This window comes from Anomaloglossus baeobatrachus, chromosome 2 (genome assembly GCF_048569485.1).
Source record: "Anomaloglossus baeobatrachus isolate aAnoBae1 chromosome 2, aAnoBae1.hap1, whole genome shotgun sequence".
NCBI lineage: Eukaryota > Metazoa > Chordata > Amphibia > Anura > Aromobatidae > Anomaloglossus > Anomaloglossus baeobatrachus.
Genome location: NC_134354.1, coordinates 411,449,752 through 411,462,734, shown reverse-complemented (window position 1 = coordinate 411,462,734; position 12,983 = coordinate 411,449,752). Strand labels below are relative to the sequence as shown.

At 49.3% G+C, this 12,983-nt stretch overlaps 1 protein-coding gene across 4 annotated transcripts in view; it reads left to right on the top strand.

Annotated features, from left to right (window-relative positions):
* Positions 1–12,983, top strand: part of COL16A1 (collagen type XVI alpha 1 chain) — a 345,470-nt gene that overhangs the window by 314,976 nt on the left and 17,511 nt on the right. For all 4 annotated transcript variants that reach the window (XM_075336132.1, XM_075336133.1, XM_075336131.1 and 1 more), the window contains 6 exons: positions 144–188; positions 811–855; positions 948–1,001; positions 1,089–1,142; positions 1,225–1,275; positions 1,371–1,460. In XM_075336132.1, coding sequence (XP_075192247.1) covers positions 144–188; positions 811–855; positions 948–1,001; positions 1,089–1,142; positions 1,225–1,275; positions 1,371–1,460 — 339 coding nt within the window. The remainder of the gene's footprint in view (positions 1–143; positions 189–810; positions 856–947; positions 1,002–1,088; positions 1,143–1,224; positions 1,276–1,370; positions 1,461–12,983) is intronic.

The following is a 12,983-nucleotide window of genomic DNA, read 5'->3' as shown; positions in this document are numbered from 1 at the left end:
ACAACTTTATAAGCTACTCAGACACAGTGCCTGAGGTGCTCTATTAAAAAATGTAAAGATAGGACATCTTTTCATTAATTTGGTTGCGCACTCTGGCATGAAGCCATTCATGACTATTGTTTTGTCTTGTCTTCTTTTCACAGGGAGTACCAGGTCCTCCAGGTCCTCCTGGAATTAAGGGCCTACCGGTGAGTTAGAGCATAATGGCCAGTTTTGTTTTTGTCCTGATATTAGTGTGATGAAATTGATAATTGTTATGGTGATGTTATCTACTTGACTGTACAGCTATGTTCTCATAGACTTTATGCCTACAAAATTCAGGGTCCCCAGCAGAAATTCCAGGCAGACCATAAGATTTCTGTTATAGATTGTCAGATTGTACTGCCACAGATTATCCACATTCAGTAGCTTGCAGTTTGCAACCAACCTTGATTTCTACTTGGAATCCACTGAATAAATATGCCACTTTTTCGGTGGAGTGGGGGGTCATAGATCTCAAATCTGGGGGCAGAAAAATTCCTTTGAGTTATGAACATCAATTAATTTTTCCATTAAAACAAGACACATAAATCCTTGTTAAAAGCTGTCATGTGAATATACCCGTAGTGGTTGTGCTTTATAATTTGATGGGCAGTTTTATCCAAAATGTATGAGAATTCCTCCTGTACAAGTCCAATTAAGATTAGCTAGCTTATGAAATGTTACCTTCGTTTTTATGTTTATTTTACTATTGGATTGGAGTGTTTGTATAGGATTACATATTTAAAGTTCAGTTCTTTGAAAAATAAGTTCATTACATTTTTATTCTAGGGTTTCAAAGGAAAAACAGGACATATGGGCCTGCCAGGAGCAAAGGTACAATCATTTATAATTATTGACCAACTTTATCACTTCTAATCTGGTAACACAATAATTGTATCAAATACATTTATTAATCTTTGTTTCAGGGAGATTGTGGACCTGCCGGACCTCAAGGAAGTCCAGGAAGGCCAGGAGCAGAGGCAAGCTTACAACCTCAGTCATTATTTTCCTACAGCTGTAGATGATTTATTAATGTGGAACATTTTATAAATAACAATTCTATTTAGGGTGAGCCTGGTCCAATGGGTCCACAAGGACGTCCAGGTCCTCCAGGTCACCTAGTAAGTACCTAAGTATCATTTGTAAGGTTATACACATACTTCTGATGGCCACATTACATAGTATTTGTAACCTTCATTTTAGGGAAGTGCAGGAAGCCCAGGACAACCAGGTAGCCCAGGACCTCCAGGGCTGGTAAGGTCTTTAAACTATTTTATTATTGTATAATGTAAAGAAAATCTGGAAACAATTCATTGTATTCACTATTTTACTTATTTTTCATATTCTAGGGATTGAAAGGAGAAAGAGGATCCCCCGGTGAAAGAGGTTTGATGGGTCTTCCTGGTGAACCAGGAACCCCAGGACATCCTGGCCCTGTTGTAAGTATCTCAATGATTACAAAGACCATCCATCAATTTGTGAGCAATGTCAGTTGTGAATCTTCAATCTCGTATCTGATTTGAAAAAAACGTGAATTACAGTGGTTGTTCTGGATTAACATATTGCTGATTTATCCTATCCATTGTCTAGGTTATCAATATGAGATCGGTGGGGTCCCACCAATCAGCCAACATCTGCTATGGCAGTGTACGGAGCAGAACACCACAGCTTTGTATATTATTTAGTGTCTGCTTCTGAGTACTGCAGTTTATCTCCCATAGAGCAGTACGAGCGAACTCACTGTCAATGTAACATTAATCTCAATGACCTTCAGAAGGAAGAAAACTTTATAAACCTATACGAATAGAAAAAAAAACAATGCTATTGGATTTGCTGTCGTTTTTCATTTCCGCTCCCAAAAATTATTACTTATGGCTGTTAAGGCCATTAAGGATATACACAACATAAAGGGAATGTTATATACACATGCAGGGTTGCAAACCATCTAGGAATTTCAGTACAGTCTGTAGAAATAGGGTACTTTTTTGCCCTGTCAGTTAAACATTTTTAAGGAATCTGTGATTTTTTGTAGCTGAAGTAACATACAGATTGTTTTGTAATTATCATCATTTTACAGTTTATAGAGAATGCATCTAATGTCTTCATAGAATGGTCATAAAATGGTGGTAGAGTTGGGAGGGACTTCCTGGATCATCTAGTCCAACCCTCTACTCAAAGAAGGATTCACTAAATCATCCCACACATATGTTTGTTCGGTCTCTTTTTAAAGTCTTCCATTGAAGGGAAACTCACCACCTCTCGTGGCAGCCTGTTCCATTCATTCATGACCCTCACTGTCAAAAAGGTTTTTTTAATATCTAATCTGTGTCTCCTTCGATTCAGTTTCATCCCATTGCTTCTAGTCTTTCCTTGAGCAAATGAGAATAGACCTGTTCCCTCTACAGTGTGACAGCCCTTGAAATATTTGTAGACAACTATTAAGTCTCCTTTTAGTGTTCTTTTTGCAAATTCCAAAGATTCCAAATTCTTGCAACCATTTCCTCATAGGACATATTTTGCAGACAAGTCATAATTCTGGTTACTATTCACTGAACTTGCTTCAGTTTGTTGATGTCTTTTTCAATATGTGGTGCCCAGAACTGGAGACAATATTATAGATGACGTCTAACCAAAGAGGAGTAGAGGGTGATAATTATTTCACATGATCCACACAGTATCTGTCTGTTAAAGGGAATCTGTCTCAAGCTTTTTGCCACCTAATAGGAGAACAGCATTGTCACAAACCACCGGGGGGGTCACTCAGAAATCCCCCGCGCTGGCTACCAGTACGTCACAATCGGGGGGTAACAAGTGGGGGTCACCCCTCCTTTATACCTCCCGACCGACAGACAGAGCACGTGACGCGCTCTCTAGCGCCCCTCTTATAGTCAGGCCAATTATGGAATTGCCCGACAATAAGCAAGGAGGCCGCTATACTACTTATGCCGATTATTGAAGGGCCCCCGGCGAGAGAAGGGTATATATTCCCCCGACCTCCGCGGGCGGAATATATAAACTCTCCCCGAATCTCACTGGCCTCCCCACAATAATCCTTGGCACAACTCGCTGCCACCAACCGATTTACGGTAACTATTAGCCGAACACACAGACGTGGGATTCAAGATCGAGATAACAGAACAGCCCAGGATTAATTATATAATTTAATCGCCTAAAGCACACTAGAAACTACAATATATACAATAGGGAATCTACAGAATATACAGTTATGTCAGAGTACAGTTACAGTCAAAGCATGGGTTACAAACAGGTATGCAATTCAATCAGTTACCTTGTGCGTCTGGCCACAGGGGGGCGCTGTAGACCAGGTTTCCAGGAACTCCCACAGATGTTTCCTGCACGTGCCCCCAGCGAGAAGAACCTTGGAAAATGGCCGAAGCAGGGTTATCAACCTGGGCAAATCCAGGTCTCCTCCTACCTTAGTGACCTCACGGGGAAGCACTGCCACTCCCCCTGCATGGATCAGAATTATCCAGAAAAGGGGATTTTGGCCATAACTGTGCCTGGGAGCGTCGTAGACGGACGTCAACGCTCTCATTGTGACAGTTATGAATTTAGCTACAGAACGAGGGGACTCATGACCTGTCTGCCAGTTCCCCATTGGCTGATATCACGCCTGGGGCATTTCCCAATGTCCTGCTCCCATAAAAAGGGGGTGCCGGCATCGTCCACATGCGGAGACACCATTTTTATGGTTGCCATATTTATCGGAAATATGGCTTGCGAGATATGAACCATTTTTTACTGGAGTCGTTCTGTCTGGCTATTTCCATAGCCTTGCTAACTAGCTAGCAGCCCCCACTACAGGGTGACGGCAGGGAGTCATCCTGTGTCCATTGTCCCTAAGCCACCTCATTTCCATATCACAGGACATGGCCATGGATTTGTTGCTAAACCAGTTGTGTGAAGGGAAGGGGGGGGGGTGACACCAGGAGAGGGCTTCCTGACATGACTTGAATGTCATGATTTATCGTCATATCTCCGGATTTACCTCACACCTCCCCCCTTTTGAGGGCGCTAGGGGGCAGCACACTCCGGTGTTCCCCCGTGCGCCCGTCCGCGACCTCTCCTTGTCGGGACAGCCCGTCTGCGTTACCGTGGTCACGGCCCCTTTTGTGGCGAATGGTGAAGTTGTATTGCTGGAGCGCAAGGCTCCATCGCAACAATCGCCCATTCGTCCCAGAGACGGTGTGCAACCAGCTGAGGGGATTGTGGTCCGTCTCCACGATGAAGTGGCGCCCGTATAGATAGGGTTGCAGACGCTGCAGGGCCCACACTATGGCCAGGCACTCCTTCTCCATCGTGGAATAGGCAACTTCCCTTGGTAACAGCTTCCTGCTCAGGTACAAGACTGGGTGCTCTTGGCTCGCAGAGTCCACCTGGCTGAGCACCGCACCGAGGCCGAAGTCACTGGCGTCGGTCTGTACTACAAACGGCCGCGTGAAGTCGGCTGCCTGTAGCACGGGCGGGCTGGACAGGGCGTCCTTTAGGGCCCGGAAGGCTGTCTCGCAGTCCATTGTCCAATCGACTGCAGAGGGCAGCTTCTTCTTGGTGAGGTCCGTCAAGGGCTTTGCCAGGCTACTATAGCGTGGAACAAACCTCCTATAGTACCCAGCGGTCCCCAAGAAGGACATCACCTGCTTCTTGGTCCTGGGGGTGGGCCAGGATGCGATGGCTTCCACTTTCTCAGGCTCGGGCTTCAGTGTTCTCCCACCTACCCGGTGACCGAGGTACTGGACCTCGCTCATGGCCAGCTGACACTCTCCCGGCTTGATGGTCAGACCTGCCCGGTGGATCCGCCTGAGCACCTGTGCTAGATGCTCTAGGTGGTCCTCCCAGGTGGGACTGAAGACGGCAATGTCATCCAGGTACGCGGCCGCGTACCCTTCAAGTCCCTTGAGCAGGGTGTTGACCATCCGCTGGAAAGTGGCAGGGGCATTCCTCATCCCGAATGGCATCACCGTGGACTCGTACAGTCCAAATGGGGTAATAAAGGCAGAGCGTTCCCTGGCCTTGCGAGTCAGGGGGATCTGCCAATATCCCCGGCTCAGATCCATGATGGTCAGGTACTGAGCCCCGGCCAACTGATCGAGCAGGTCATCGATGCGTGGCATTGGGTACGCATCGGCGACCGTGACCGCATTGAGCCCCCTGTAGTCCACGCAGAACCGAGTGGTTCGGTCCTTCTTAGGGACGAGGACTACAGGCGAGGCCCAAGCGCTGTTGGATGCCTGGATCACCCCCAGCTTCAGCATCTCGTCAATCTCCTGGCGCATGTGTTGCTGCACCTCCAGGGAGACCCGATATGCTGAACGCCGGATCGGGGGATGATCCCCAGTGTCCACGTGATGGACAGCCAAGTCAGTCCTTCCGGGCTGGTTGGTAAACAACCCCCGGAAGGGGAGGAGGGTGGCCCACAGCTGGGACCGTTGGTCCTCCAAGAGCTGGTGGCCAACCTCCACATCCTCAATGGATCCGCCTGCCCTAACCTGGGCTAGCATATCCAAGAGGGTTTCCGCTTCTCCCTCCTCGGGCAGGTTGCACACGGGGAGCGCACATGCCTCCCGCTCATGATGTGCCTTCATCATGTTCACATGGAAGGGCTTCCGCCTTCCACGGGCAGGGTCCAGGGTGACCAGGTACGTCACAGGGTTGAGCTGCTGGTACACGAGGTATGGGCCTTCCCAGGCTGCCTGAAGCTTGTCCTGTGGTACGGGGACCAGTACCCACACCTCTTGACCCACTTGGTAGGTCTTCTCACAAGCGTTCTGGTCGTACCAACGCTTCTGATCGGCCTGGGCTTGAGCCATATTGTCGTGTACCAGTTGCGTCAAGGCCTGCATTTTGTCCCGGAAGCGCATGACATACTCGATAACCGACACTCCAGGGGTGGCCAAATCCCCTTCCCAAGCCTCTTTCACCAGAGCCAGGGGGCCCCGCACACGTCGCCCGTACAGGAGCTCAAACGGTGAGAATCCGGTTGAGGCCTGTGGAACCTCCCGGTAAGCAAATAACAGGTGTGGGAGATACCGCTCCCAGTCACGCCCATGGGAGTCGACCAACATCTTAAGCATCTGCTTTAAGGTGCCATTGAACCGCTCGCACAGGCCATTAGTCTGTGGATGGTACGAGCTGGCCACCAGATGTCGCACCTGGACTTGCTTACAGAGGGTCTCCATCAGCTGGGACATGAATTGGGTCCCCCGGTCGGTGAGCATTTCCTGGGGAAAACCCACTCGGGAGAAAATCTCCAGCAATGCGGTGGCCACCTTGTCAGCCCGAATGGACGACAAGGCCACTGCTTCTGGGTACCGGGCGGCATAGTCCACTACCGTCAGTATGAAGCGTTTCCCGGAGCTGCTGGGGATGGCCAGCGGGCCGACCAGATCCACAGCCACCCTCCTGAAAGGCTCATCGATGATTGGCAGAGATACCAGTGGGGCTTTGGGGCGTGGCCCCGCCTTCCCCACTCTCTGACAGGTTTCACACGAACGGCAGTAGGCAGCCACATCGGCCCCCATTTTTGGCCAGTAGAAATGCTGGTTTAACCTGGCCTTGGTCTTAGCGATCCCTAGGTGTCCGGCCATCGGAATCTCATGTGCGATCCGCAACAACTCCGTCCGGAACGGATAGGGTACCACCAACTGTCGGTCCCTGGGCCACGCCTCCGGTGAACCCTGCTGGACCGTGGCCCGGTACAGCCGTCCTTGGTCCCAGACCACTCGCTCCGGGTCCGAGTCCGAGGGAGGCTGTGCCGCCTGCTCCTTAAGAGCTTTCAGGCTGTCGTCAGCTTCTAACGCTGCCTGAAACCCCTGACTAGATGTGGCCAGAATCGACGAGACTGTCACATCTTCAGTCAGTACCCCGGGACCTGTGTCCTGGCCTCCACCTGACTCGGCTGCCACTTGGTCAGAAGGGGAAGAGCTATCGGACCTCCGGGAGGCCCCTTGGCTTCCAGCACTCCCACTGCGGGTGACAGCGGCCACAGCCGCTGCGACCGTGGGTCGTGCCTGCTCCTCCTCCGTTCCTGACCAAGTCGCCGGTTCAGGCAGACCTACCTGGCTTCCTGACACCCCGGTTGTGGGGGAACCATGCACCGAGATCTTACCTGGGAGCACTTCCGCTCCTGGACCGGCCCCAATCTCACCTGCCTGTTCCCCTCCTGCAGCAACAGAACCCCGCTGTGAAATCTCTGGGGACCCCACATTTGCTGTGGTAGCCCCCACCCCACACACTGGTCCTCCCCCTGCAGCACCCTGCTCTCTGCTTATCCCTGCAGAGGGCAACAGATCCCAGCTCACAGGCTGGTTACTTGTAGAGGCATTGTCACACCTTTCTCTGACCCCCTCCCCTGTCACAGCTGCAGCTGTGTGTGTGTCTATGGTGTCTGTGCAAGCAGAAATATCAGAGTTCACTCCCTCCTCCCTTACATCATTCATAGATAACACATTAACATTGTCAGGAGTCATGTCAGCACTGGCTGAAGGTTCAGCCTTTGGGGCGGGGCCAAACTGGGAGGTTATTTGCCCCAAATCTGTCCCAAGTAGCACGTTTGCAGGGATCCGATCAGTTACCCCCACCTCCCTCACCCCTCGCCCTGCGCCCCAGTCCACATAAATGTCAGCAACAGGCAGCGCCGGGTCAATGCCTCCAATCCCGGAGACAGCGAGGGTTTTTCCAGGGATCAAGTCTTGGGGGGACACCATCTCAGGCCGCACCAGAGTCACTTCCGAGGCGCTGTCTCGCAGTCCTATGGTCACAGACTGGCCGACGGTGACAGGTTGGAAGCTGTCCAGGGACCTACCACCACCCCCACCCACACAATACACCTTGGGCGGCCCTTGGGACGGGGACGGAGCCGGGGCCTTGGGACGCTGAGGGCACATGGCCTTGAAGTGTCCAGGTAGGTTGCACTGGTGGCACCGTCTTGGTTCCGCCACGGGCCTGGAGAGGGGAGTTGAGGGGGACACCCCCTGCAGTCTAGGGGCAGGTGGGGCAGTCGCAGAATTCATCTTACCCCCTCTCCAGGTGCTGCTGGTGGCTGCTCTCCTGGCTTCAGGAGCCCGGTTGTTGGTGTAGTCATCGGCAAGGGCAGCTGTAGCCGTGGATCCCTTTGGCTTCTGGTCTCGGATGAACTGGCGGAGATCCTCAGGGCAGTTCCACAAGAGTTGCTCCGTGATGAACAAGTCCAGGATCTCCGGTCCGGTGGAAAGCTGCAGGCCTTGGGTCCAGTGGTCGGCAGCTCGGGCAAGTGCCCGCCGGTGGTCAGCCCAGGAGTCCTTTGGTCCCTTCTGCAGCGTCCGGAACTTCTTGCGGTAGGACTCCGGGGTGAGGTTGTACTGTTGGATCAGGGCCCGCTTGATGGTGTCGTAGCCCTGATCTGCCTCAGCAGGCAAGTCCCCAAGGATATCCAGGGCCTTACCCCTTAAACGGGGGGTCAGGTATTTGGCCCACTGGTCCTTGTTCAGATGGTGCTGCAAGCAAGTCCGCTCAAAAGCAGTCAAGAAAGAGTCCAAGTCTCCATCCTTCTCCAGCACTGGGAAGTCCTCAACACGGACCTTTGGAAGTTTGGTGTCTTGAAGGTCACGTGTGGCTGATGAGGGCCGGAGCTGAGCTAGCTGCAGCTGGTAGTCACGCTCTGCCTGGCGCTCTTCACGCGCTGCCTGCCGCTCTGCCCTGCGCTCTGCCATGAGTATCTCGTAGGTATCCCGGTCTCCAGCCTGGAGAAGGGCCATAGCCATTTGAAGAAGGCTATCCGAGCCTCCCAGGCTCGGTGGAATGGCACGTGGTGATCTGCGGCCCGCTGCGGAGCCTGGTGCTTCACTGTCCATTGCAGAGCGGAGGGCTGGCGTCTGGCTCGTTGAGGACCCTTGGGCGAGCTGCTCCTCATCTTGTCCAGCAGTGCCCGGTTGTGCGATGTCCTCTGCAGAGCTGTTTTCTGGCGTCGAGCTCCTGGAGGACTCGTGGACAACCTCCTCATCGTCTCTGGCCTGAGCATCGGCCATTCCTTTGGCTTTGCTCCTGGTGCTCTCAGCCATTCTTGCAGACTTTTGGTCACTGACACAGAACTGACACCTGATGCCTCCACACACCTTACAGTATCTGCACTCTGACACTCTAGTGTTGAGCTAGTCTGAAGACCCCAGCAGCCACAGCTGCTGCAGGCAGTCTTTAGTGTCTGGGAGTATGGATCTCACACTCACACACACTATTATCTCGATCCCACCGCTATGCCACCAATATGTCACAAACCACCGGGGGGGTCACTCAGAAATCCCCCGCGCTGGCTACCAGTACGTCACAATCGGGGGGTAACAAGTGGGGGTCACCCCTCCTTTATACCTCCCGACCGACAGACAGAGCACGTGACGCGCTCTCTAGCGCCCCTCTTATAGTCAGGCCAATTATGGAATTGCCCGACAATAAGCAAGGAGGCCGCTATACTACTTATGCCGATTATTGAAGGGCCCCCGGCGAGAGAAGGGTATATATTCCCCCGACCTCCGCGGGCGGAATATATAAACTCTCCCCGAATCTCACTGGCCTCCCCACAATAATCCTTGGCACAACTCGCTGCCACCAACCGATTTACGGTAACTATTAGCCGAACACACAGACGTGGGATTCAAGATCGAGATAACAGAACAGCCCAGGATTAATTATATAATTTAATCGCCTAAAGCACACTAGAAACTACAATATATACAATAGGGAATCTACAGAATATACAGTTATGTCAGAGTACAGTTACAGTCAAAGCATGGGTTACAAACAGGTATGCAATTCAATCAGTTACCTTGTGCGTCTGGCCACAGGGGGGCGCTGTAGACCAGGTTTCCAGGAACTCCCACAGATGTTTCCTGCACGTGCCCCCAGCGAGAAGAACCTTGGAAAATGGCCGAAGCAGGGTTATCAACCTGGGCAAATCCAGGTCTCCTCCTACCTTAGTGACCTCACGGGGAAGCACTGCCACTCCCCCTGCATGGATCAGAATTATCCAGAAAAGGGGATTTTGGCCATAACTGTGCCTGGGAGCGTCGTAGACGGACGTCAACGCTCTCATTGTGACAGTTATGAATTTAGCTACAGAACGAGGGGACTCATGACCTGTCTGCCAGTTCCCCATTGGCTGATATCACGCCTGGGGCATTTCCCAATGTCCTGCTCCCATAAAAAGGGGGTGCCGGCATCGTCCACATGCGGAGACACCATTTTTATGGTTGCCATATTTATCGGAAATATGGCTTGCGAGATATGAACCATTTTTTACTGGAGTCGTTCTGTCTGGCTATTTCCATAGCCTTGCTAACTAGCTAGCAGCCCCCACTACAGGGTGACGGCAGGGAGTCATCCTGTGTCCATTGTCCCTAAGCCACCTCATTTCCATATCACAGGACATGGCCATGGATTTGTTGCTAAACCAGTTGTGTGAAGGGAAGGGGGGGGGGTGACACCAGGAGAGGGCTTCCTGACATGACTTGAATGTCATGATTTATCGTCATATCTCCGGATTTACCTCACAAGCATAATGTAGGGGCAGAGATTCTGATTCCAGTAATGTGTCACTTACTAGGTTGCGTAGTGTAGTTTTGATAAAATCGCTGTTTAATCAGCAGTAAATTATCATTAGAGGACTACTTGGCATGTTGCCAGGTAGTCCAGCACATTCATGAGCTTTGTATAACTGCTAGATCTGCAGCAGAGAAAACATTGATTTTATTAAAATGACAGCAAACAGCTCAGTAAGTGACACATCGCTGGAATCAGGGTCTCTGACAGATTCTCCTTAATACATCCCAGAATTGTGTTTACCTTTTTTGCTGCTGAATCACACTGTTGGCTCATGTTCAGGCTGTGATCTATTAGTATACACAAGTCGTTTTCACACGTGCTGTTACTTAGCCCTAATCCTCCCATCTGTATATGTTTTTTTCATTTTTCTTGCCTAGACGTAGAACTTTGCCTTTCTGTTAAAAACCATTGTGTTGCTGCCCATTGTTCCTCTCTCTCTTCACTAGTGTTAGCTATCCCTCCTAGCTTTGTATCATCAGCAAATGTAATTATTTTACCCTCAATTCCTTCATCAAAATCATTGATTAAGATGTTGAACAACACAGGGCCCAGGACAGAGCCCTGTGGTACCCCACTTGAGACATACTTCCAAATGGATGTGCAGACATTTATGACCACTCTTTGTGTTCGATCGCTAAGCCAGTTATGAATCCACCTAAGAGTTGCCTTGTCCATTCCACACTTGGTCATTTTTTTCAATAAGGATGGTATGAGATATTTTGTCAAATGTTTTGCTGAAGTTAAGATATATTATATCTACTGTGCTTCCCTGATCCACCCAGTCAGTGACTCTGTCATAAAAGGAAATTAAGTTAGTCTGACATGACTTATTAGTTACAAACCCATGCTGGCTCTGGTTCATCACTTCATTCTCATCCACGTACTTGCATACTTGTTCTTTAATAATTTGTTCAAAGGCCTTTCCTGGTATAGAAGTCAAGCTCACAGGCCTGTAGTTCCCTGGGTCCTCCTTATTCATCTTTTTGAAGATTGGGACTAGAGATGAGCGGACCTGTGGAAGTTCAGGTTCTGCTGGTCCAGCTGAACTTTTTTAAAGTTCAGTTTTGAATCCATACTTGACCTGAATTTCATTTGAAGTCACTAATTGTCAGTTCAGGTCTCTGTCCACATGCAGCCAGCCATAAACAGAAAACTTCCGGGGGCGGGTGGTAGGGGTTTTTTTTATTTTTTTTTTTGTATACACTACATCTGATCACCCTGTTGTTACCCCCAGTGCAATCCTTTCAAACACTGAAAGCGACTCGTACTGGGCTGAGCATCTTGCATACTCGATCACAGAAATGTTCACGCGAGTGGCTTGTATTCATAAGCACTCGAACTCCAAATCTAAACTTTATTTTCTTTGAAAAGTCTGAATTCGTACAGAACACAGAACTTCAGGTTCGCTCATGTCTGATAGGGAGAACATTTGCTCTTCTACAGTCTTCTGGGATTTCTGCTCTCCAATAATTTTTAAAGATTATGGAGAGTGGTTTAGAATTTTCCTCTGCTATCTCCTTTATTCCCCGGGGTGTAATTCATCTGGACCTGGAGACTTCAATTCATTTATGTTAGCTAAGTATTCCCTCACCATCGTTCTGTTTATTGATAGCCTGGATACTTATATTCCTTCAATCATAAAGTGAAAATCAGTTGATGTTATATTTACTTTCTGAGAGAAAACAAATGCAAAATAGGAATTTAAGTTTAGTCTTCTCTACATAATTTTTTACCACTTCCCCATTTTTATCATGTAAAAATCCCATAGCATCTTTGACTTTTCTTTTGTCATACCCCCAAAATCCTCTTTTATAGCTTTTGACCGCTCTTGCAAGCCTTATTCCATTATCAGCTTTAACACTAAAAAAGCTCAAAGCAAGATAATTTACTAACATTTTTCTCGAAAAATCTTTATTAACAATAGATTTTTTTTTATAAAACAATCGAATGGATCACCCAAATGACGGATGGAATAAATTCACATGGGGGACACAGCACCTATGGTGAAAACATCACACCAGAGTATAATATATAAGCCATATATCATATTACTAGTAACAATAGGTCCAACCAAGGTATCGGTGCGCTGGCCCCCACAAACACTGACGCGCGTTTCGCAGCTACCGTGCTTCGTCCAGGAGTTGCACGGTAGCTGCGAAACACGTGTCAGTGTTTGTGGGGGCCGCCGCACCGATACCTTGGTTGGACCTATTGTTACTGGTAATATGATATGTGGCTTATATATTACACTCTGCTTGTTCTATATATAGTAATTTACATCTGATAAGTATTATACATATGTAACAGTATATAGACTGCGGATCTTACTATTAGACTTATATTTGGTAATATTATTTATATCGTTAACCTCG